This window comes from Hippocampus comes, unplaced genomic scaffold (genome assembly GCF_001891065.2).
Source record: "Hippocampus comes isolate QL1 unplaced genomic scaffold, H_comes_QL1_v1.1 scaffold367, whole genome shotgun sequence".
Classification (NCBI taxonomy): Eukaryota; Metazoa; Chordata; class Actinopteri; order Syngnathiformes; family Syngnathidae; genus Hippocampus; species Hippocampus comes.
The window spans coordinates 342,887-364,059 of record NW_017805741.1 but is presented as its reverse complement, the minus strand read 5'-3'; the positions used below and the strand labels follow the sequence as shown (position 1 = coordinate 364,059).

The 21,173-nt window shown below is 50.3% G+C and overlaps 1 protein-coding gene across 4 annotated transcripts in view; it reads left to right on the top strand.

The window, feature by feature from the left end:
* The first annotated feature begins 2,293 nt into the window (after positions 1-2,293).
* Positions 2,294-21,173, top strand: part of plce1 (phospholipase C, epsilon 1) — a 40,494-nt gene continuing 21,614 nt past the window's right edge. For 2 of the 4 annotated variants that reach the window (XM_019883327.1, XM_019883328.1), the window contains exons 1-7: positions 2,294-2,693; positions 8,132-8,440; positions 8,807-9,357; positions 9,551-9,919; positions 10,030-10,239; positions 17,863-18,062; positions 18,433-18,578. In XM_019883327.1, the coding sequence (XP_019738886.1) occupies positions 8,842-9,357; positions 9,551-9,919; positions 10,030-10,239; positions 17,863-18,062; positions 18,433-18,578 (1,441 nt within the window). In that variant the 5' untranslated portion in view covers positions 2,294-2,693; positions 8,132-8,440; positions 8,807-8,841. The remainder of the gene's footprint in view (positions 2,694-8,131; positions 8,441-8,806; positions 9,358-9,550; positions 9,920-10,029; positions 10,240-17,862; positions 18,063-18,432; positions 18,579-21,173) is intronic. The other 2 variants (XM_019883331.1, XM_019883330.1) reach the window with 1 other exon arrangement.

Here is a 21,173-nt window from a genome sequence, read left to right as displayed (position 1 = left end):
TCTTTGTTTATCTCTCTCCCGTCACTGTAAACAGCGCCCTTTTTTTGTGGGGCTGCTGCATAAGACATCGATGCAGGGTTGCACAACATCGAGGACACATTCTCCTTCCTGAATCGAGAGCACTATTCAATGTTCACTTTTAGGGCAGTTGAAGTGGAATACATGCACCTCAAGTGACGGTCTGGGGCATTTAATAAGTTTGCTTGCAAATCGGTGGGGGGCTAAAGATACAGTGGGTCCTCTACTTACTGAATTAATTGGTTCTGGAAGAAATTTCTTAACTAGGAAAAATTTATTAGGAGAGACGCGTTTTCCATGTAAATGCCCTAACTGGTTCCAAGCAAGTTGTGCATCATGTAAAAAAGAAAGAATAAAAATGATGGTCATTTAATTTTGACTGGGTCTTCGTCGTTTTTTGTCCTCTTTTGCTCATGTTCTCTCTCATAAGTGTTTTGTGTCTGGCGTTTTATAAAGAACTGATACAAGGACGTTTGCTTTTGTCGGCTTTTAACAATCCTTCGAAAATGTCCAAGGCAAACATCAACATAGTGAGCCATCGCTGGACCGGTGAACACTTTCTGGGTGATTGACATTTACGTAAAAATATCGGAACACCTCGTGGCCCAAGGGGCGAATGATGAGGACGCTGCATACACTCAGTGCAATCAGATTTATTTATCTCATACGGTACAAAGTCCCTCTTAGCCAATGGGATGTCAGGATGATGCTCGGTAATTAGCCAATGGCAGAGCAGCTAGAAGTATGTTGCGTTCAGAAAAACTCGGAGCTGCGAGTAGCTCCCTGAACTTTATTTTTACCTCGTAGCTAGAAGTATGTTGCGTTCAGGAAACTCGGAGCTGAGAGTATCTCCCTGAACTTTATTTTTACCTCTCGTGTCCTGACATTTCTTTCGAAGCAAGAGGCAATCTTTTCCTGTTGAGGCGTTTCGTAATTTGAAATTTTCGTATGAAGAGATGTTCCTAATTAGAGGTACCACTGTACAATGTTTGGAAATGAGGTGAAGCGGTCCTGAGACGTGACTGTAATGCACAAGTTCTGACACTAGAGGGAGCAATGTACCAATCTGTGCGAACCAATCTCAGCAGCGTCGTCACCTGCCTGGCTCGTAATACAAATCGTTTAAATTCATTTACAAAGGATGCAAAAGCATATTTACACTTAGTCACTGGCCATCTTAATGAAATATACCCAACAAATTTCTATCATGCTTGATCGGGTCATTGACTGACGGACGTGCTAATTCTTTCTGCCATGTTCCAAACAATGTAAATTCGCAGTGGTAGAACTACAGTACATCACACTCCTTGGTGGAGAGGAATGATTTTTTTTTTTTCAACTTTGATTTTTTGTTCTTTTTTTCCGGGGGGATTCCACATTCCTGCAGGATGGCATCATGCTTCACATCAGTGCGCAGGGGAGGGAAAATGAAGTTGAAATAGGCGCCTTTGCAGGCTGTCAGGTTGAAAGGACTTTTGTGTATGTGTGGGCAGTCAGTTCAGACGAAGAAGAAAAAAAATGGAGCCCTACATACAAACATGCTGTAGACTGGATGCAGTAGGAACGACAAAGCAAAAAAAGGCAAGCAACAAGGTCAGCGGTGTAATTGCCACCTAATGTATAGGACTGCAAAAATGGACATCTGGCATTGGCGAGTTGGTAAATTGCATCTGCCAGACATTCCAAACGGGTGACACACTCGCGTGCGCGCGCGCACGTTTAGACACAGACCAGACTCGCTTATTGTCTTCCTGTCCACAGTTTCGCGACGACAGAAAGGCTGCATTCACGTACAGTTGGATGTTTGAGGACGTGCAAAATCACTCAATTGAAAGTATTTTATTCGATTTCGATTTGGCAAAATGTTTTCCTCAACACCGTTTGTCATGAAGATAATAATAAAAAAGTCAGCCAATGATGTCAAATGAAATAAACGAGCTTTTATTAATAGCCACCGCCCACCGGATTACGGTGTGAGATGAAGCATTTTAAATGATTTGGAGTCCAACGTAAAAAATAAAAATAGAAAGCTTAAAATTCATCAGAAATCAAATGCTGTACATAATATGAATGGCAGAACCACCATCTTATGATGTAAAATGAAATAGGCGACTGTAAATGACAAAATTGCGGAATATTAGAAATGTGAATTTAAACCCAAAACAATTCTTGCAAAAATGACAGTGGCAAAAATACGGAAAGATACAAAACGGCGAGCAAACGGGGGTCCGAGTCTGTCCGTGTACGTACGTTGAGTACATATTACTGTACTTATGAAGGTGTTTGGGGACCGCAAAATATGACCCAAAAACCCACTGATCTTCAAATTATCGAACTAAATATACAAATTATAGAATGATGACAACATTCGGCGTCTCGTCAAAGTATGGAATAGCAACAAAAAAAAAACAACAACAACAAGAGCAACAAAATCGCGCAGTCAGATATTCACGAAGAGGTCGCGCCAGTTGCGCAGCCCAGATTCCCGAGGTGTCCCTGAACGCATCAGCGAAATCCAGGGCTGCTGCTTCGCGTGGTGCAAGTCGAGCAGTTTCAATCAACTCGCAGCCGGCCGCAGGCGTTCTCCTCTTTCGTTTTCCTCACTCGCTGAACTCTTGAGCACCTGACACAAAACTTGACGGAATACGTGCCGGATGTAACTTCTTCCCCCGTCGGTAAGTTTGAGCTCCGACGTCCTCAAGTATGAATGGCCACGTTTCCGGGAGCCTTGTTTGTTTGTTTGTTTAATCACCGCACTTTGCTCGTTGTGACGCGCGCGATTGTTTGGAGTGTTCGTGAAAAAGTAGAAACAGTGGAAAAATGGCATGAATTGACATGTGCGTTTATTCGGTTGAATACCCGTTGCCAACTTTGGTTTTAACGGCTAAGTGATGAAGTTGCCTATGACCATTGAGTGCTAATTTGGGGAGTTTATCGGAGGGAAATTTGACTTTAAATAAATGACGACGTATGGCAAACGTAACAATGATCATGCGGGACTGAAAAAGCTCAAAAGGTGCTCATGTTCATTTTATTTGTGAAGTCCGACACTGTTGTCGGTTTTGCATTCTGGCTGGGTTTGTGTTGACAAGTGTGGAGAGTCAGGAATTTGGTTGAGACGACATGACGTGCTGTTGTGGGGAGCCCCTCGGGCTTTCAGCTGTGGAGCGACTCAACTTTGATTGCATTTGTGAGTTACGTTTTTCTTTTCTTGAGGGTTTGTTTCCAATGATGGGCTCTTAAAATATGACAGTTGCATGCTCACTTTCGAGCTCATATTGGAGCAAACACGAGTTTGCGCGATGTGATCAGCATATCGAAATGTATCATCCCGTTCAGCGGTCTTTGTTAAGGCAACAAAAGCAAACATTCGAAGTCGGGCAAAACAACAAAACAATTTTTCCTTTTGACGTCGTGAAATTTGTCTCGTTCCCCAAAAACAACGCACCAAATTGTTTTGGAGCAAACAACCTTGCTTTGTTGTGCTAAATAACATAGTTGCCTTAAATGTCAATCACTTAGATTTCAAAGTTGTTCCAACTTAAATGACTGTTTTACCCCCCAAAATACGAGTAATTTTTTTTTTTTTTTTAACAATCTGGTCAACGGAGACCTGAATCTTGCTCCTCTGTTCTGTTAACGTCTTCAAACAACAAACTAGATTCACCCTTTATGGATGGATGACTTACAATGTACACCAACAAAACCACAATGTACGAGGAAGCACATTGGCATTTTGCAATTATGCAGTGATGCTATTAGGCTAACACAATGTCAAAACAAAACACCGTAGCATAAGTTTGACAACAGTACTTTTGTTTGAGTGGAGTCCACCTCGACTGTTCGGCTCCACATTTTCTGAGGCAACTCTTTTTGTAATTAGAGTTGCAAAAAAATCCAACGAAGGCTAAAGTTAATCCAATGATACTGCAAAAGTGTTTCAATCTCGGGCCGCAACGATTAATCGAATAACGCAAATCATTCAATTAAAAAAAAAAAAAAAAAAAGATCAGCGCAAAATCTCTGAACGTAAAATATGGGGGGAGGGCACCCGGGGGGGCCTACCCCACAAAAACACAAGCTCACGTTGATTCATTCAACACACACACAAACTGCCCAACCCAACCCTTTCATTCACCGACACCCACGTCACTCACCAGGGCAGCCCCCCCCCTCCCAAAAGCAAATGCGTGGTCAAAGTCACTGATTCTACACGAGAACATGAGGAGGGCCTCACGTGCACATTGAGGCGCTTTAAAAATACACATTTTAATCCGATTGATCGGTAGAATACTCTGAAAGTTTGCGACAGCTGGAGTACAAATCTCGTTTTGTTTTTTTGTTTTTTTTAAATCATGATTTTACATTCTTTTTGTGACACCTTAACCTGCTCTCGCAAACACTTGCAGTCATTTGCCCAGAAAATCCCATCAGCCCCGTGCCTTTGTCACTTAGCACGCACAGGCGCGCGTGCGCCGGCAGCGCCTCGCTCTCTTTCCATTGGCGACTCGCTCAGCCCTGCCCTCTAATCAAAGCCATGTGTGCCGTTTCCCCATGAAAAGTTGCTTGTGTTTTCTGTCGACAGCGGAAGGCGACCTGCAGCACGTTACAAAGGGAGTCCTTTCATCTCCTCGCCTTCTGCCCCGCTGCCGTTTGGTGCGTTCTTGTGAGTCATCTTTCGTTTTTGCCCATCGCGATTTACCAGCTCGCCTCGTGACCGCCCGCTTGATAAATAGAGGTGCGACGCTTCATCGAAGAGGGATCGATGATCAAACTAATCGCTCATTATTAATGACGATCGATTCATCGTTTGGGTTGCTTTTGATTACACATTCTCCGATTTTGAAATCCTCCATGAAGTTCATTCATTATTTGCGAAAATCGATTCTTCAAGTCATCGTTCATCGCAGCCTTACGTGCTAATCAAAGTGATATTAGCGACCCTTCACGTTCGCATTTTTTTACTCTGATAACAGAAAATCATCTCCCACACGCAATAGGATAACAGTGGTCAACAGCAAATTTGAATCAGCGATGTCTTTATGTGTAGCGAATTGTTTTTTTTTAATGAACTACCTTTCAAATGACTTCAAGGAAATGATTGCACACTGATTCGGGGTGACATGTAATGGTCATATTTGCATAGCAGCACAAAGCAGTGCGAAGGAATGTGATCCCATTGTGGTCTGACGAGGCCTCATTTGGACTGCGGCGCCTCATCGCAACATAGCAGGCGGTGAGTCATCGTTGGGATGAATTGGGAGACGATGCACGTGAATGAACACGGGCGAAAAAAAGAGGCTTTTGTGTGCTCTTGTCGAGGGGAACGATGATTTGGGAGCGCTTCCGAGCACGACGTCGCCTCCCCGTGGAGTTGAATGCACTTGTTGGATGTTGTTCCAATGGAGTACTCCCACCCACTAATCGTAGAGTAATCGAATTGACAAAATGTGCAGATGTTCTTTTCCACTTGGAACTAGTCGTGGCCTCTGCTGTCAACGGGCATTTTGTCATTTTGACACCAGTCAATTGCGCCGAGTACGTCCCATGAAGCAGAATGAACGGCAGGCACGCTTTCTTGCTCAGTGCGCCTGTCACTTGATGTGACCCGATTGGCGCTGCTTTTGTGTGTTTTGTCTGCTCTCTTGGTTCCAGGCTGAGATTTTGTCCCAGCGCTGGATAGCAAAAAGGCGCATAAGCTTGAATCGCTGCGGTGGTTTTAGTCCGAGCTCGGACTCCGTTCTGCGCTCTTTTGGTCTCCGTTAATCACGATTGATTCAATTCCGAATGAAGCTGCGGCCGTCGTACGTCTTCATACTCGTCATTGGATAAAGGCTGACCGGACAAATTATTATTCGGACTATTCTTCTTCTTGTCATAATATTTGGATGACTTAGCTCGGTAGGTGATTTAGCTACTTGATAGAGTCACAAAATTAGCCAGACTTGTACACACAAAACTTGCTTGAAATTGCATTTCTTAGCGTTTACAATCATTGCGGGGTAGTAGAAGTCCCGTCAAACTCATCTCAAAAGCGCTTACCTTTGACCCTGGAAACCTTGGATCGGGGCACATTGGTCTTTAGCCCGACGGCAAGCGCGTCCGTCACCCATTTCGCATTGAAAGCGACGCGATAGGCAACCGTTTTGTTGAACGCTCACCCTCATTTGATCCGGCTTGCACTTAAACGCGTTTTGTGTCCTCCGTGCCCTCGGGTGACGACGGCGCCAATGTCACGACCCCTCGTGAAGACAAACTGAAGTCGGAGCTTGGCACGTTCCCGGTTTGGCGCACTTTGCTCGGACTTGCCTGTGCTCTGGCCCCACGAACGCACTTTGCGGTACGCGCACACCTTCCGTGAGAAGAAGAATAAGCGGTTCATTGTGACGTGCGCTCGCTCATAATGCGTCGTGAGCGCCCGCTGACCATCCAGATGGACCGGCGTGATATTGAGTAGCCCCAGCGTGACGAGCCGTCTACTGTCAGACTGAAAGCTTGTCGTCAGTTTGCGTCACAAGCACAAAATTCCTGCTGTTGGAGGTTAATTGGTTTACTGGAAGCGTGGCCGCAGGCAAGAAAAAAAAAAACCCGACACTCCCACGTGCCGCTCTTCCTGTCCAGACGGTGCAACCGCCACAAACAATCCAAACGTCTTCTAATGAGTTAATTGGTTTCGGTGGATTTTTATTTTTATTTTTTTGCCGTGTGTGTGTGTGTGTGTGTGTGTGTGTGTGTGTGTATGAATAATCAAAGGTTGTCAAACGTGAAGTAGTGTTGGCTGCCCGGTTGGTGAATAGTGCGCTTGTGTGAGCTTTGAATACACCCCCCAGCTGACATCTTTCCGCCACATTCCCACTCACCCTCAGCCTCCTGCTTTGACTCTGCTGCCTGTTTTTTTTTTTTTTTTTTTTTTTTTGGGTCCATATCCAGATAACGATTAGTCCAAATAGGAATTCTGGGAGTTATGTCAGGTATGTAGCAAGAGCGGTGTCAAACATATCCTCCCACGTGCATTTCGGTGCACGAGGAACACTCCTCAGCAATGAATTAGTCAATTCTTTCTTGATGTGAACAAGCATTTTTTTCCTCTGCTTGTTCCGATCCTCCTGATTTTCCCAGCAATTAATAACAATTGATTGATGCGCATCTGAGGGATTTGCTCTTCTGCCCCCAGTGATTGCATGACCGTGCAGTGCAGCGCCCCTAGTGATGCAAGGAGTGAAAAGCACCCCAAAAGTCACTGAGGTCGCCATTTTGAATCGTCACAGTGGACAGGTGGGATCACATCCACTTCCATCCTCTTTCTTTTGACAAGTTCAGGCACAATTTGTAAGTACCGCGACACAGTGAGACACGTTACTGTACGTTGTGCAAGTTATTGATCAGCAAATATCAATATTTCTCCTCAAATACTGACCGTGGAATTGCTGAATAAGCTCGAGAATAGGGCTGTGACGTTGAGCGTCATTTCACATGTATCATTGGATGCTGTGCAAACATTGGTGTCGTGTTTCCGTTTGGATGCGGTCCTACAAGAAAGTCTTGGATAAAAATAGCAAACGGTGGATTCTCATTGTCGTGTTTTTACTGGAGGATTGTTTAGCTCACTGCTCATATCAACCACACGGTTAGGTTAGGGCAGAAGAGTGGCCATTCTCACGTTGCGCTGCAGCAACTGTGATCTCAAACGTGCATGGCTTTAAAAGGTGAGGCTTGGTGAGTGACTTGGGTGGCGCTGAATGAGAATTTTGGCTGGCTGTTCACTCCATTTGTTTTTGAAACATAGCGCTGGCTAAAGTCTGTGTGTCGAGTTCCCCGTTCCATGTTTGTTTGTTTTTTTTTTTTTCCTGACCGTTTGTTCAATAAAGCGTTTGAAAGTGCACCCGTGGTTGTTTTGGTTCCACTCGGCATACATTCAGGGAGTTTCTGATGACAGGAAATGAGCCAACCCGAGCAAGTTTTTGGTTATGTGTGTGTGAGGCCCACAATTTATTTAATGGTACTGAAAACAACAAAAAAAAAAAAAAGTTGTAAATGTCAACCAGCTTTCAATGCAGATACTGCAGTTCTTGATAACTTGGGATTTGTCTGCTCTATTTGTCCCCCGCTTCAGGACCTGCAGTGAAGACGTTGCTCGGTGCTCCTTGTCGAGATCCAGCTCCCTCTTGGCCTCGTAAGCCGCCACTGTGAACCTGACTGACTTTCAAGGAAATTCCTCAGGCCTCCCGGGTCAGCCCTGCATTTCGCTATCGGGTGCCTGGCGCAGCTGCACAAGCTTCGGTTTCCACAAAGGACGCGCGCCTGAAGCGCTCTCGGCGGGCAGGACACAAACAACCCCACCATGACACGCTGTCAAATGTAAAGGAAGAAGAACAAACTTTTGGTGTGTTGTGATCTGCCTTGGATCCGTCCGATTCTCCGGGTGAGTACTACGCTCGCAATTGGCGACATCTTAGCGGAACCGCTTTTTCTGAAGAGCTTATTTCTCACCGAACCGGCCGGCCCGGATCGGTCAGCGCGAGTGCGCTCCCACCGCACATCATAAAAGTGCAGACTTCATTTCCCGCGCGCGGCTCATTTCCTTTCGCTGCTTTATGGCGTCAATAATTGGAATGGAACCGGCCGCTTCTCCGGTCCGGGAATCGTGTTGCCGCCGCATTGTCGGGGAACAAATAAGACCGGTCGCGGAGGAGCTATTTCAGATCGACAACCGGCAGGCTGATTTGATTGAGTTAGTTGCTAGCTTGGATGTGTTGTCATCAACGGCAAATTGCTTCTTCTTTTTAAGCTCGTAAAGAAGAGTTTGATCGACGGCACCCGGCGATGGCCACCGAAGAGAAGCGCGCGGCACCTCCGTCCGTCGCCGTCCGGCCCAGGAGAGGACCCGGACGCTCCGGCGTTAGCCAGGAAGTCCAGTTGTGGCCGCCAAAGCCGCGCAGTATCCCCGCTCTCCTTTACGACGGGAAGTTGTCGTGCGGCACGGAGCTGGAGACCATTTTGGGCCCGGCGTACGGCTCTCGTGAGCACAGCCCGGAGGTCGGCCCTTCTCCGGGGCGACTGCTGGCCAAGGGAACGGACGCCATTGCCTCAAAGCTCGCGAGAGTTTGCGAAAGAGCTCGTTGCCCGCTGGACTTTATAAATGAGGATGCGAAAGAAGGCAGAAGTGGCCCCTGCGCCCGCGTCGCCGGCCGTGACCGCGCAGCAGACTCTCGCCGGCGTCCCCCGTGCCGCTCCGGCTCCAGCCCCGCTGGCGGTCCGGCGCTCGGCCGCGCCTCCCGGCCGGATGGGCCGCATCTCCGTCGCTCCAGCCTGCCCGCGTCGCCGGCGGATTTCCACCAGGTAGCGAACGGCGGTCCCCCCGGGCCGCGCGGTTTGGAATTGTAAAGGCTGAGGCGGCCCAGTTGGTCCCGCAGCCGACCTGACTTGATTGGAGACTAGGTAGTGGCCCAAAGAAAAGCTGACTGTCTGAAACGCTTGTGTCGGGCCAAAGCCACGTCGGGCCGCTCATCTGTCGTCTGTTTTCCACTCGCAGACGTCGCCCTGCCGCTCCTCCCGACGCAGCCCGTCCAGTGAGCCCAACTCTGTGGCGTCCTCGCCCCGCAGTTCCCCCCTGCCCTCTCCCCGGCAGCCTGGGCGCAACGGACACGTCCTCCGTAAGCCGCTCTCGGACGGCTTCTCCAGCTTCGAGCGGCTCCGCGGAAACGGTTGCTCCTTGGAGAAGTTTCTCCAATCCGCGACGCCGGCCCTGACGCCCGACGAGCGCTCGTCCTCGCGAGGGACGAGCGGGAGCCGCCGCGGCGACGAGGGGGCCGAAGAAGACCCGGAGAACTCGGAGTTTGTCCGGAACCGGAAGGAACGTTCCACGGTCCTGGTGAGACGCTTCTTGAAGAATAATCAGAAGGTACGGCCGTCTTTTTGGGGAAGAACCTTTTCGCCTGCGTGGCGTGTCTTCTCGGAGCGCGAAGCAGCCGACGCGGCCGCGCTAAGAGGACTCCTTTGTCTTTCCGTAAGGTGACCAAGTGGGTGTGCGCCGGAACCCGAGCGATCGTGCGGACGCTGCCCTCGGGCCGCATCTCGGAGGAGGCCCGGCGGGACGTCATCTGCCGCCCGACGTGGCGACCCGGCAAGAAGGACATCCTGCCAATCCTGCCGCGCCGTGCGGGCGAAGACCTGCGAGTCTGCCGAGAGCTGTTGCGCTTCGTCCGGGCCAAGATGCGCCAGGTAAACGGGAGCCCGAGTCCTGGTTGATGGGCTTGCTTTCTTTCTTTCTTTCTTGAAGTAAAGCAGCGGATGATCGGGAATGAGACATGCCCCGCCGTGTGTTTTGCGTCGCTCCGACATCTCCGCGCACAACGCACAAGAGCGAAGCTCGCTCGATGGCTGCGCTTTTGCTCGTTTCGCCCTCGGCCCATTTGAAGCCCTTCTGCTTTCTCCGATGCGCCTTGAAATGTGAAAGCCTGCGCTGCCTTTACAGAGGAGCCGTGTTTTCGAAAAGTATGTCAATAGACCAACGCGCATGCACACACAGGCTCTTTGTTCAGGCTGCGGAAAAGTCATTTATTATTCCCTGGTTAGTTCTGCTCCCCGTATTACTGACAGGCACAGTGACTGAGCCCTGTGTGTGTGTGTGTGTGTGCGGGCGGGTACGCGCAACTGGGACACACGCTGGCATTCACGGCGCCAGCAGCGTGGTTTCTGACTTTGGCCGAGTGTTTTTACGAGGCCATTGCGGTTACCGCAATTCGGCTCGAGCGGAGCCGCTTTTGTGCTTCCATTCAAATGAGGGGGCGTGGCCAGCATTTCCCCCTTTGTCCGAACCGTCAGCCCCACAATACTACGTTTTCACTCGCACTCGACAACGTTTGGTACACTGGCTCCCCGTGCAAAGTTTTTTTTTTTGTTTGTTTGTTTTCCCCCTCTGTGGGCTATCCCGCAGCCTCCGCGTGTTTATTGGTACAACTAATGACGCCAGCCAACGAATACGGGATTTTATGAGGGTGGAATATGAGCAGGGAGCAAAATGCAGCGCGGCAGCGACATTCAAGCCAGAGAAAGAAAATGACATAGGAGTGGTGGAAAAAGTAGCGAGAAAGCCCTTTCCGGAATTAAAAGTCAGAAACCGGGACACTTTGAGAGGGGAGCCAGCCACCTTCCCATAAGTAGCAAAAGCCATTTGGAAAATCATATAATATGGATTTGGATTCCATTTTCCCCATGGCAATTGAATTCACATCTTTCAGGGTGAAACTTGAACTTACTGTGCCGCAATGTTTTCGCTAACATTCTCAACATGTTAACTGTCAACAAGTGTCGCCGTGTAGCTTCTCGCCAGGGAAGTCAAAGAGACAAAGGGGAAGTGATGCCCCCCGCCCACAGGTACGCACGCCTGGAACAGGAACTGAAGCCCAAGTGTCTTCTGTGGTTTTTTATTTTTCCAATTGCAGCCCTGTCAAATCCTTTCAGTTGAGCCAAAGTGGCATCTGACTGAGCGGTAAGTGAGCGTGCGCGGGCCGACTGGCAGCGAGGCACAGTAGCGGGGGCTGCGCTCCGTGTAATTGCGCTCGTCTCATTACAGATGATACATGTCATGGGAAAGTAACAAAAATGCGGTTGGGAAAAAAAAAAACGCGTTCTCCCGAGCCGTTTGTGTGGCAGCGTGTTGGAGCATACCAAGTTCCATATCGATATCAGAGTAAATGCGTCGAAGCGGAGAGTCGCGACCTATTCATTCGAATGTCCTTTTGGTTTGGAGCGACATTTAGAAAAAAAGAATGAAAGCAGGATTGACAGTATTTGATAAAAGCAGTCCGAAGCATTTGCGTCATTTCCTGGCGGGAAAATCCCCTCTTGTCTGCGATTGGTTGCACTGCTTTAAAGCCTGCTAGCTAAACGCTAACGTATAGCATCAGTGATGCCCCGTGCTAACCATTTGAGTCATGGAGATGACCCACATTTAGAAGCGTATAACAATACTCGCAGTCATATATTCTTTATCCTCTGCCATTCCTCTCACCCGGTGATGAGCTGAGACCGTTCTTTTCATTCCCAATGTCCGGTTGCTTGTCAACCAGATACCTCCCTTCCGCTCTGGATTTGCATTGGTTCGTTGGCAAAAGAAGTGCACAACAACTTTTCACTTCTCATTGCTGGGGAAATTGGCCCGGTTGAGGGGCATGCCTCGTGACTAATATTATCATTCCTTTCTTCTCTCCCCGTGTTGTTCCACGACAAAGGAATGTGCCGAGCGGGCCATTTTCTCACTCAGCTGCGTGTTGCGGCTTAGCCGGAGATTAGCACGTGCGCGTGCGTGCGCGTGCGATGACTGCGCTGCTATGCTCTCAAACAGCGAAGGCGTGCGGAGTTTGTTTTGGCCGAAACACACGGTGGTGACACGGGAATATCAAAACCGCATCATCAACTGTGAGGGTTTTTTTCCCCCCATTTCATTGGGTGGCAGTGCGCGCATGCGCCGCCAGCTCAGGCGCCTGGCCTCTTGGTGGCCGGAGAACTGCAAGGGGGGCGTGGGGTCGTCTCATCTTGAAGGAGTTTCACTTTCTGAGACGCCGCTTTCAAACCCGCATTGAGCCAAGGCGCAGAGCGGACGACCCAAGAACGTCATCCGCCCCAAAAAGTTGGCGTTCTGAAGTCACCCTCAAATTGCGGGTGAAAAGGACGTCCGTTCTGATTTTTGATCAAGCAAATGTATTCCACCTCCCAACTCTTTGAAAGCAAAGTCACATGTTGACTTCAGCCGCATTCCCCACCGCGGCATTCCCGTGCAGAAAGAACAGGTTGACGTCACGGTCTTTGGTGGGCGGCCATCCCACCACCGCCCGCCAGCTCCATTTTGCTTGATCGAGTGGATGAAAATAAGCAAGCGCAGGGAACGGTCGTGTCGCGTGCCGTTTTGGCCCCACGCGAGACACGGCCACAGTTGATGTCAAAATAGCCCCGGCCCCTTTGTTCACGCCGGCACTCGTGACCCCGGAGGTCGGCCGGTCAGGGTTCGAACCCAAATGGAAACGACAAAATGCTCCAAGTGTGACGTCGGGGTCGATGCAAACTGAGCTCTCTTGGGCACGCTTTGCCGACTCAGCTCTTATATTGGGCCCCCGTTAGATTGTGGAGTCATTTCAAGAGCCGTGCAAAAAAAAAAAAAAAAAAGGACTTCAATCGGGTCTACTTTCCTGATCTCCTGTTCCATGACGTGACGTCATTTGAAACGAATTTTGCCTCCTCGGGCTGAGCCAGTGACAAATGGAAAGGCATCTCATGGCGCCCCCTGGGGGAGACAACTCAGCAGTGCGCAGAAAATGAGGAACCTGTCACTGGTGATCCGCTAGAGGGCAACGCTGCACGCCACGCGAGCAACCCCCCCCACCCCCCCCATTTCTCGTTTTTGGAACTTGACATGAGCAGAAGGTTCTCAGCTAGGATTCATCTTGCCATCAAAACACACAAACGTTGTGGTGAGATTTGTCTGGCACGCCGTGGAGACACGCGCGCACGAGGAGGATGGATTTGAAACACGCTGCGCAGTACCGGCCGGCGTCTCCACCTCCATCTTCTTTGTGTTTAGAGTGCGCTGACCGATAGCATCTTGCCGGCCCGTTGCATTATAACCTAATATGGGGGTTAACCTAGGCAGAGATATCAGCTCCCCCTTTTTTTTTTTTTTTCTCCCCCGCTCCTTGCTTTGGCCCTCATACTCGTTTGCTTCCCTCCTCTCTCTCTCTCTCTCTCGTTCTCTCTTCCCTTTGGCTCGCCTTGTTGATGTGGAGAGCACGCACTCCCACTCGTTCTTGCTCTCCTTCGCCCTTTCTTTTCCTCTTTCAGAGGCAGTCTGACTCTTTGGCCAGCTTTGTCAGACAACGGGGGATTTGGACGGAGTCGTCCTCAAACGTAGCAGACCTGTAAGTCGGAGCTTGCTACCGGTTTTTGCAGTTGCATTCGTCAAGTTTTGCGCATTTTGTTCCGTTGCTCTTGGTCTCAGCATTCTCGCAGGTCCACGCAGCAAAACAGTTGAATGTGACTCTTCTCCGCTTTTAAATGACGTATGACGACATGCGGAGTAACTTCTGCTTAATTTTTTTTGGGTGGAAGTTTCTTGCATATAGAGCGGGAGAACATCCGTCATGCTAGCCTGGGACCGTCGCACCGGTCTTCTGTGCCATTATGTCGCAGCTTCGTCTCGTATGACCTCATGAGAACTGTAAATGAGGGGGGGAGGAGTGCAGTGTGAAAGGATCCCGCTGGCTGCTCCCGGGTCATGACTTCCATCTTATTGGGCTCTCAACCTGGCCTTCTGTTTTCCCTTTCTGGGTTTAACACATGGTAAAATCACACAAAATACAAAAGTGCGCCACATACGTGCGTATCTTTTGCAGCCCTACGCTAAAAGTTTTTAAACATTTTTTTTTCACAAGCACAGAGCCTAATCAGGTTGAAAAAGTCCAGGCTCTGTTTGCGGTGGGAAAACATTACCTCGTGGAGAAAGACGACCCCCCACCCCCCCAAAAAAAAAACCCCAAGAACACCAGACGAGGTCAGAGGATGTGCGTGTAAGACACAATGATTGTAGTGCACGCAATCCATTTCCACCGCAGCGCTTGTTTGGGCGCACGCGCCGGGTTGAAGTCCTCCTCACCCAGTCGGCACGCAGTCCAAGGAAGCTGGGCTTCAAAGCGTCCGCTTCCTGAAATACCAAAGCTGCCGAACATACCTGCCGCCTTTTGAAATAGAGGCGACGCGGTACTCTTTGATTGACAGCCACTTTTGTCTTTCCTTCAGCGTTGGCAGGAAGAGCTCCCTCCCCCTGATTTGATTGTCTGCGTACCTTCATTCGCTGATTGGCGACTAAACGCGCCGTCCAAGATCTCCAGATTATCCGAAGAACTTGGAGCCGCGGATCACCGTATTTCCCCACGTGCAGGCTCCCTTTGTCAAAGCCAGTCTGTCCAGAGACTGCGCATGGCCACCAAGCGCCCGGCAGGCCTCCTGTGAGAGGCCAAAGGTTACCGCTGACGTCTCTGCCGCGACCTCGGCTCTGAGACCGCCGACCAGAATAACAGAGTTCGTTTCACGGCCGCCCCTCTCCCGCCAAGCTGGGCTAACCTTCACCCTTCCTGCCGTGAGTCGTCTAAAAGTAGTTTTCAGGAGAAGTGACGTCGCTGCGGGCCCTTCTTTGAATGTGCGCTTCGTGGGAGAGTGTGGCACGTTTGACGGGACAGGAGTGGCGTTTTTTTTCTTATCTTTTTTTGGGCCCCCATGCCTAGCTCGGTTTTATGCCCTGACTTGCGAGCGGAGTCTTCAGAAAGAAGTGCTACGATATCGCCAAGTGGCAGCATAAATACTGAACGATAGAGGGCCAAGCAATGATCCCTGCGAGACCCCGAGTGAGGTACCAGTGTGGTCACAGGACAAATTCAACCACTAATAACAAGAACACGATAAACTGTATATTTGGTGCTTTTTTTGTGTGCGTGTGTGTGTGTGCGTGTGTCACACGGGGAAGGGAGTACGGGAGTGTTTGTGGTGGGTCGCATTCATTCAAGCCGAGAGGTCAAGACGTGGGTGGTTGTGTTTCAGCGAGGACACTTCCAAGCTCTCGAGCTATGTGGCGCGCGTCGGCACAGGGCGCGAATTGCGAGCCTGCGTGCGTGTCTGCTTTTGTACGTTTAGTGTGCGGTCATCTTCGCGTGTGCGCGTTCCAGCTCAAAGTTCAGTACATGTGAACGCCGCCCCGCTGCGCCCTCCGCTAATCCCCTCCCAGAATGACTGTTACCGGGCAGAAAATTGAATCTCATGGATTGCTAATACATCTTTGCGGACGCTTCCCTCACTTCCGAAAGTGCAGGTTCTGCGACCGTCACTCAGCTGCGAAGGAAGCGCTGAGCTTGTAACCCGATTTATTATTATTATTATTTTTTTTTTTTTATGGTCGGGTTTATGAATGTGATTTGGGACGAGTCGTTTGAGCCAAGCACGGACTTTTAGAACTAAACATGTCTCCAAAGAGGACCCCGGGGGTGAATGAGTCTGAAAAATACACAAAGGCGACGCGCAGTTTATTCCTCGCAATTTTCTTTTGTGTGGATTTCCATTTCTATCAGAGGAAATGGAGACGATCCATCCAAAAGAGACTCGTTGAACCAAAGCAAAGCAACATTATTGTGAAAAGAACTGACCCGCCGGATGTTTCGGTGCAGTGTTGATCCACGATCAACATTTTCCAGCAAAAATCATCCCCGTCTGTGTTAGTTGGCAAGCAATGGCTCTCGAAAGCAGTGAGCTGCAATATCTCTTCGATTAGCTTTTGCTTCCCTCAAAGCCCTTCTTATGCAGTGACGTAACACCCTCTACTCGCGCAACCGGGAGGGACATTTACCCTTCACCACAACCCGAAACTGGAATCGTGTCCGGGGGCAGCTGCCGCTGGCGGCCTCTAATTTACTTTGACCGGACTTCAACCATTAGTGTTTCCTGTCCACTCGGCGTAACATGAGCTCCGGGGCGGAACCAGTGGCGGCTAATGTAGCACGTCGCTGGACTTTGGTAGCTCGCTCAAAGCGACAATGCCCGCGGGTGTCATTTTGACGCGAAGCAAGTCTGTATGTCCTGCGCTCGCTTGCCATTTGAGGACAGGGATGTTTGTTTGTGCGCGCGTGTGAAGGCAGCTGCCGGCTGTCCGTCAGGGGCGGTGTCTTTGTTGTTGCCGGCCTCTTCTCTCACGCACTCACACTCTCCTACTTAGTTCCATTGGATCAGAAGTCAAAACGAAACCCGTTCTTCGCAGGAGTGTCATCACGAGCGCCCAAGAACAGCAAAAACTCTCTAAAAAGAAAAAAAACAAATCTTAAAATGTGTCATTCTGTGCTGTGATTGGTCGGTCTGTGTTTCGGGGGCGTGGCTTAGCCACCGGCTAACACTTGAGGTGAAATGGCTGTTGAGCTTGAAGTGAGTTGATGGACGTGGGACAAAAGTTTCATGGGGGCCTTTGTGCAGCAAAATACAAAGCCGGCCTCGACGAATCGCTTGGCCTCTCCGTTGTGTCAGAGCCGGCGGACTATAGAAAGTTCAGATGATTGTGAGCAGCAAACTGAGTCACTCAGAAAGGCATGCGGGCTATGCACAACGTAGGCCAAGTCCGCTATTTTGCTTCACGACTTATCTCTTGAATGTGGAAAAAAATGCGTTGTTAAGCTAGCGGACTTTGTGTCGATTTGGCATGGACTCGTTTCTTGAGGACCGGAGGTCAGTGCTCTGATGGTCGACATCCTCATGGAAACCGCTGTCCCCCCACCGCTTTTTTTGGCGGGGGGGCGGGGGGCGGTGCGCCACGGCACACTGGCCTCAATGCGTCCGCCTCAACTGGCGCTCGCCGTCTGTAAACGTGCTCGCCGGTAGCTCCCATTTCCCCTCGGGACGCTCCAGATCTGATGGGGCGAGCGACTCCCCGTGCAGGAAACCCATCCCTGGAGTTGGGCCTGCTGTGTTTGTTTAATCCTGGCTCAAAGTATGAGGAGGAGTTGGACTCGTCGTTTAGCGAGTGCAGCTCAACGGTAGCTGATGAACTTGCAGGAACCGAACGTCAGTGTTTTTGGCAAGCGGCTTTCGTTGCAGTCTTCTGGAAGAAGCTTTTGGTAGGATTTTTTTTTTTTTTTTCCAAAGAGTTGCTCGCATAAAAAGTGCCATTTTGAAAGAGTCCGAATGTTCCGCTTTGCCTCCCACGTTTGCATCTCTTCATGCTTTTTCTTCTTCCCTCGCCTCGACTTTGCTCCTCGCCGCACACGAAGACTCATACGACACCTTGTTCAAAGTGACCCACTTGTGCTCCTCTCACAGGTGGCACACAATGTTCAAGATGCCGCTGCACTTAACCTGACTCACCCTGCCAAGAAGCTGCTCCTGCCACCGCCGCCACCGCCACCGCCCGAGTCTGGATGCGTCAGCCTGCCGCTTTCTTGCTGGCCGCTGCCCCCTGTCAGCGGGCGTCCACCTGGACCGGCTCGGATCCCAAGCCAGGGATCTTCTTACCCACCCAGGTTTGTAGCAGACGCTTTTTGTTTTTGCATTAATAATCAGTAAAAAAAACAAAGAAAATTCCACATCTTGGATTGAACCAAACCCCTTAAGTCCACTTAGCTGCATGCTAACCAAATATGCAAAACGCCTCTGACAGGCCAGCGACTAGCCTGTCTGTCATTCCTCATTGCGGTTCAGAATGCTCCAACTGACCCAAGTCGAGTTTGTATCAAAGAACTTTGTCACGTCTCTTGGCAGATGAAGCAAATATATTTGTTCCTCCTTCCGTTCCCTGGAAGTGAGCGCTTACGATGGAATACTCCCTTTCAATGAGTCGCCTCTCTGAGTTCCTCCTCCCTTTTCTGTTTGTTGTTTTTTTTTTTTTTCTAGGTTTTATCTGGCGTGTGGCCGGAGGACATCTGTTTGCTCCTTGCTGACCGGAGCCCTTCTGGAAGCCACGGCGGCGCTCGGGGCCCGCTCCGCCTTGCCCTGCCCGTTCGGCCAGTCCCCCAACAGCAGCCACGGCGCGCTGAAAGGTGGGTGTGCAAACTCTTTTGCGACAACAACAACCATTGTCGGTTCCAGTGGTAGCTAGCAATGGTGCCCAAGCGACGTTAGGGTCTGAGGTGTGAGGTCTGCTTTCTGCGACGTGCCTTTGAGGGATTTCGCTGATTGACAAAAGGGAGGCCATTCCCCCAATGTCCCCGTAGCTTCACAACGTGTTCGTTTCGGTTGTCGTTTTCCTGCGGCCTCAAATCTATCTACAGAGAGAAACAAAAAAGCCAGCTGACATCAGAGGAAGCCGCCGTCGGCGAGTAATCCCAAAAGTCAAATGACCGTGTGACTCAGCGTCCAGTCGGGTTACTCAGCCGCCTCCCCGCGCCGGCGTTACGTATGACTGGAACGTAAGCTGAGCCGGACGTGAAAGTCGTCCGGCGGCGCTCGGCGGGAGGCCCGCCCCCCGCGTGCGCGCTGTCAACATTCGCTTGCGGCCAGCTTTGCCGTCTTTCAAACAGGGGGCGCGCACGCCTCACGTCCCTGAAGCTCCACGCCGAGTCGTTTGTGAGCGAGGTCTGGTGTTACGCTTGTCTCCAACTGCTAACAGCAGCGCCGACCAGTTGCTCGGTTGCTCCTCCAAGGACTTGGAGGCATGATTGCATGTTCGGGAGATATTTCAGCTCGACTTTGGATGGCGCGTTTCATGTGCTCGTTCCCATATACGGCCTTGTCGCGCCGCCCGCCTCCTTTCATGCGCTCTCGCAAACGCAGTGTCCCGATCGCGCCGACTTGCCGGGGAGCAGACCTTGAGCTGGTTTGCTGACAGGAGAACGACGCCGCCCCCGGGGTCGGACATCCATTTACTACGGCTGCCGTTTGGCCTCGCGCGCTTGAAACGTTGTCCAATTAACGATGATAGAAGAGGAGGCCGGCCCGGGAACGATGAATGCGACGGCCCGGCGTACATGATCGACGTGATGAGGCTAATAACTCGATACGAGTCGCGGTGATTCGGAGCCCTCCCGCTAAATCGGCTCGCCTCCTTCCCAACGGTTCTGGAGGATGGATGGCCCGCCGAGCAAACGACTCCAAAGGCAAATGCCGGCCGGCGTTGGAATCGTGTGTTTTGGGGACACGGGCGTCGTAAACGAGCACGCTTGAACGCAAAGTCTCGCCGTCATGAATAAAGGCGCTTGCTTTTCTTGTGACTTTGAAAGCCTCTCCGGCTCGTCGTGTGCCCAGATTTCACCCCGTCCAATAGAAACGGGAGCGCTTTCAGCCTCATTTCCTTGCTAACACAATTTAGTGCACGGCTGAAAAGGAAGTCGGTCGGGCTGCCGTCCCTCCCTCAGCTCGATATTGCCCTCTTTCAATCTACTTTTCTTCCCTCCTCCTTTTTCTGTCTCCCCTTCTGTCATCATTGGACATTGTGTTGCCCGCCAGCCATTTAAGAGCCACTGACAGCCGACGCGGTGGGGAGTCGTAGTCCGGGGAAGTCTCAAGGAGTACATATTGTTTACGCAACCAGACGCCAGCTAAAAATATCCAATTGAAAAGTCTCATGGGTTTCCGTAAAGCAATTGCTCATTCGGTGCTCTCGTTTGTAGAAAGTAACATGGCGACAGCGTTGGGGAACAACTAAACATGATACGGCGACAAATACGTTCACCGTTGGTAAAACCCAAATGTGGAAAGAACGTCCGGCACTCCCATTTTTCAATTGGAATGACAAACGTCTCCCGTAACAAGCCAAAGAAGATGCCAAAAGCACGTGTTTGGTTCACTGAGAAATGAAAGAAAGGGTCAAAGAATGAAACCATGCATATACACTTTTTTTTTTTTTTGTATGACAAGTTTTAAATGTTAGTTTTTTTTTTTCGCCGGCCCATGTGCGTGTGTAACGTTTGGTGGGCTTTTTGTTATGTTTCGTCCCTCAAAAATGCCAATTCATTACGGAGGATAATAATAATCATGTTGTCTTGAATGTACTGCCTACAACGGGCGCCGTCATTTTCCTTCAAAGCACCACACAGTGAAGTCGACTTCTTGTTAACCTTAACTTAGACTGGCATTTTTCTTGTTAAAAAACACTTTGAGGCCTCTTTTGGGAGGCTCCTGACTGAAATGTGACCCATTTTCGATGAGATGCTCCCTTTGCCTACCCCTCCTTGTGCCCGCGCTGATTCGTAGTCCTGGCGCAGTTTGATTGGCTGTCCGCTCGGCGGAACGCTCGCACACGGCTGTGTGGGGGAGAGAGCGAGGGAGTCAATGTAGTCAAGTGAAAGAACGAGCGAGAGAGAGAGAGGCAGAGAGGCGCAATGCAACGTAGGAGATGAGAGCGCCGCAGCAGTCGCGGGGGAAAGCGGCGCGCCGGCTCGAGTGGGCAAGGCCACCTCGCCACTGAAGCGGCACGCGGCGCGGTCAGCTGCGGTGGGCGCTCATGAAGCCCTCAAATAGAACCGACCTCAAGCTGTTCAGTAAGTCGAGCCGCTCTTCTCGGGCGCGTTACTCAAATCGGGGGCTTCAACATATTTGGTCGGATATATTGCTCCAGGGTTGCTCACGTGTGTGTGTGTGTGTGTGTGTGTGTGTGTGTGTGTGTGTGTGTGTGTGTGTGTGTATATATATATATA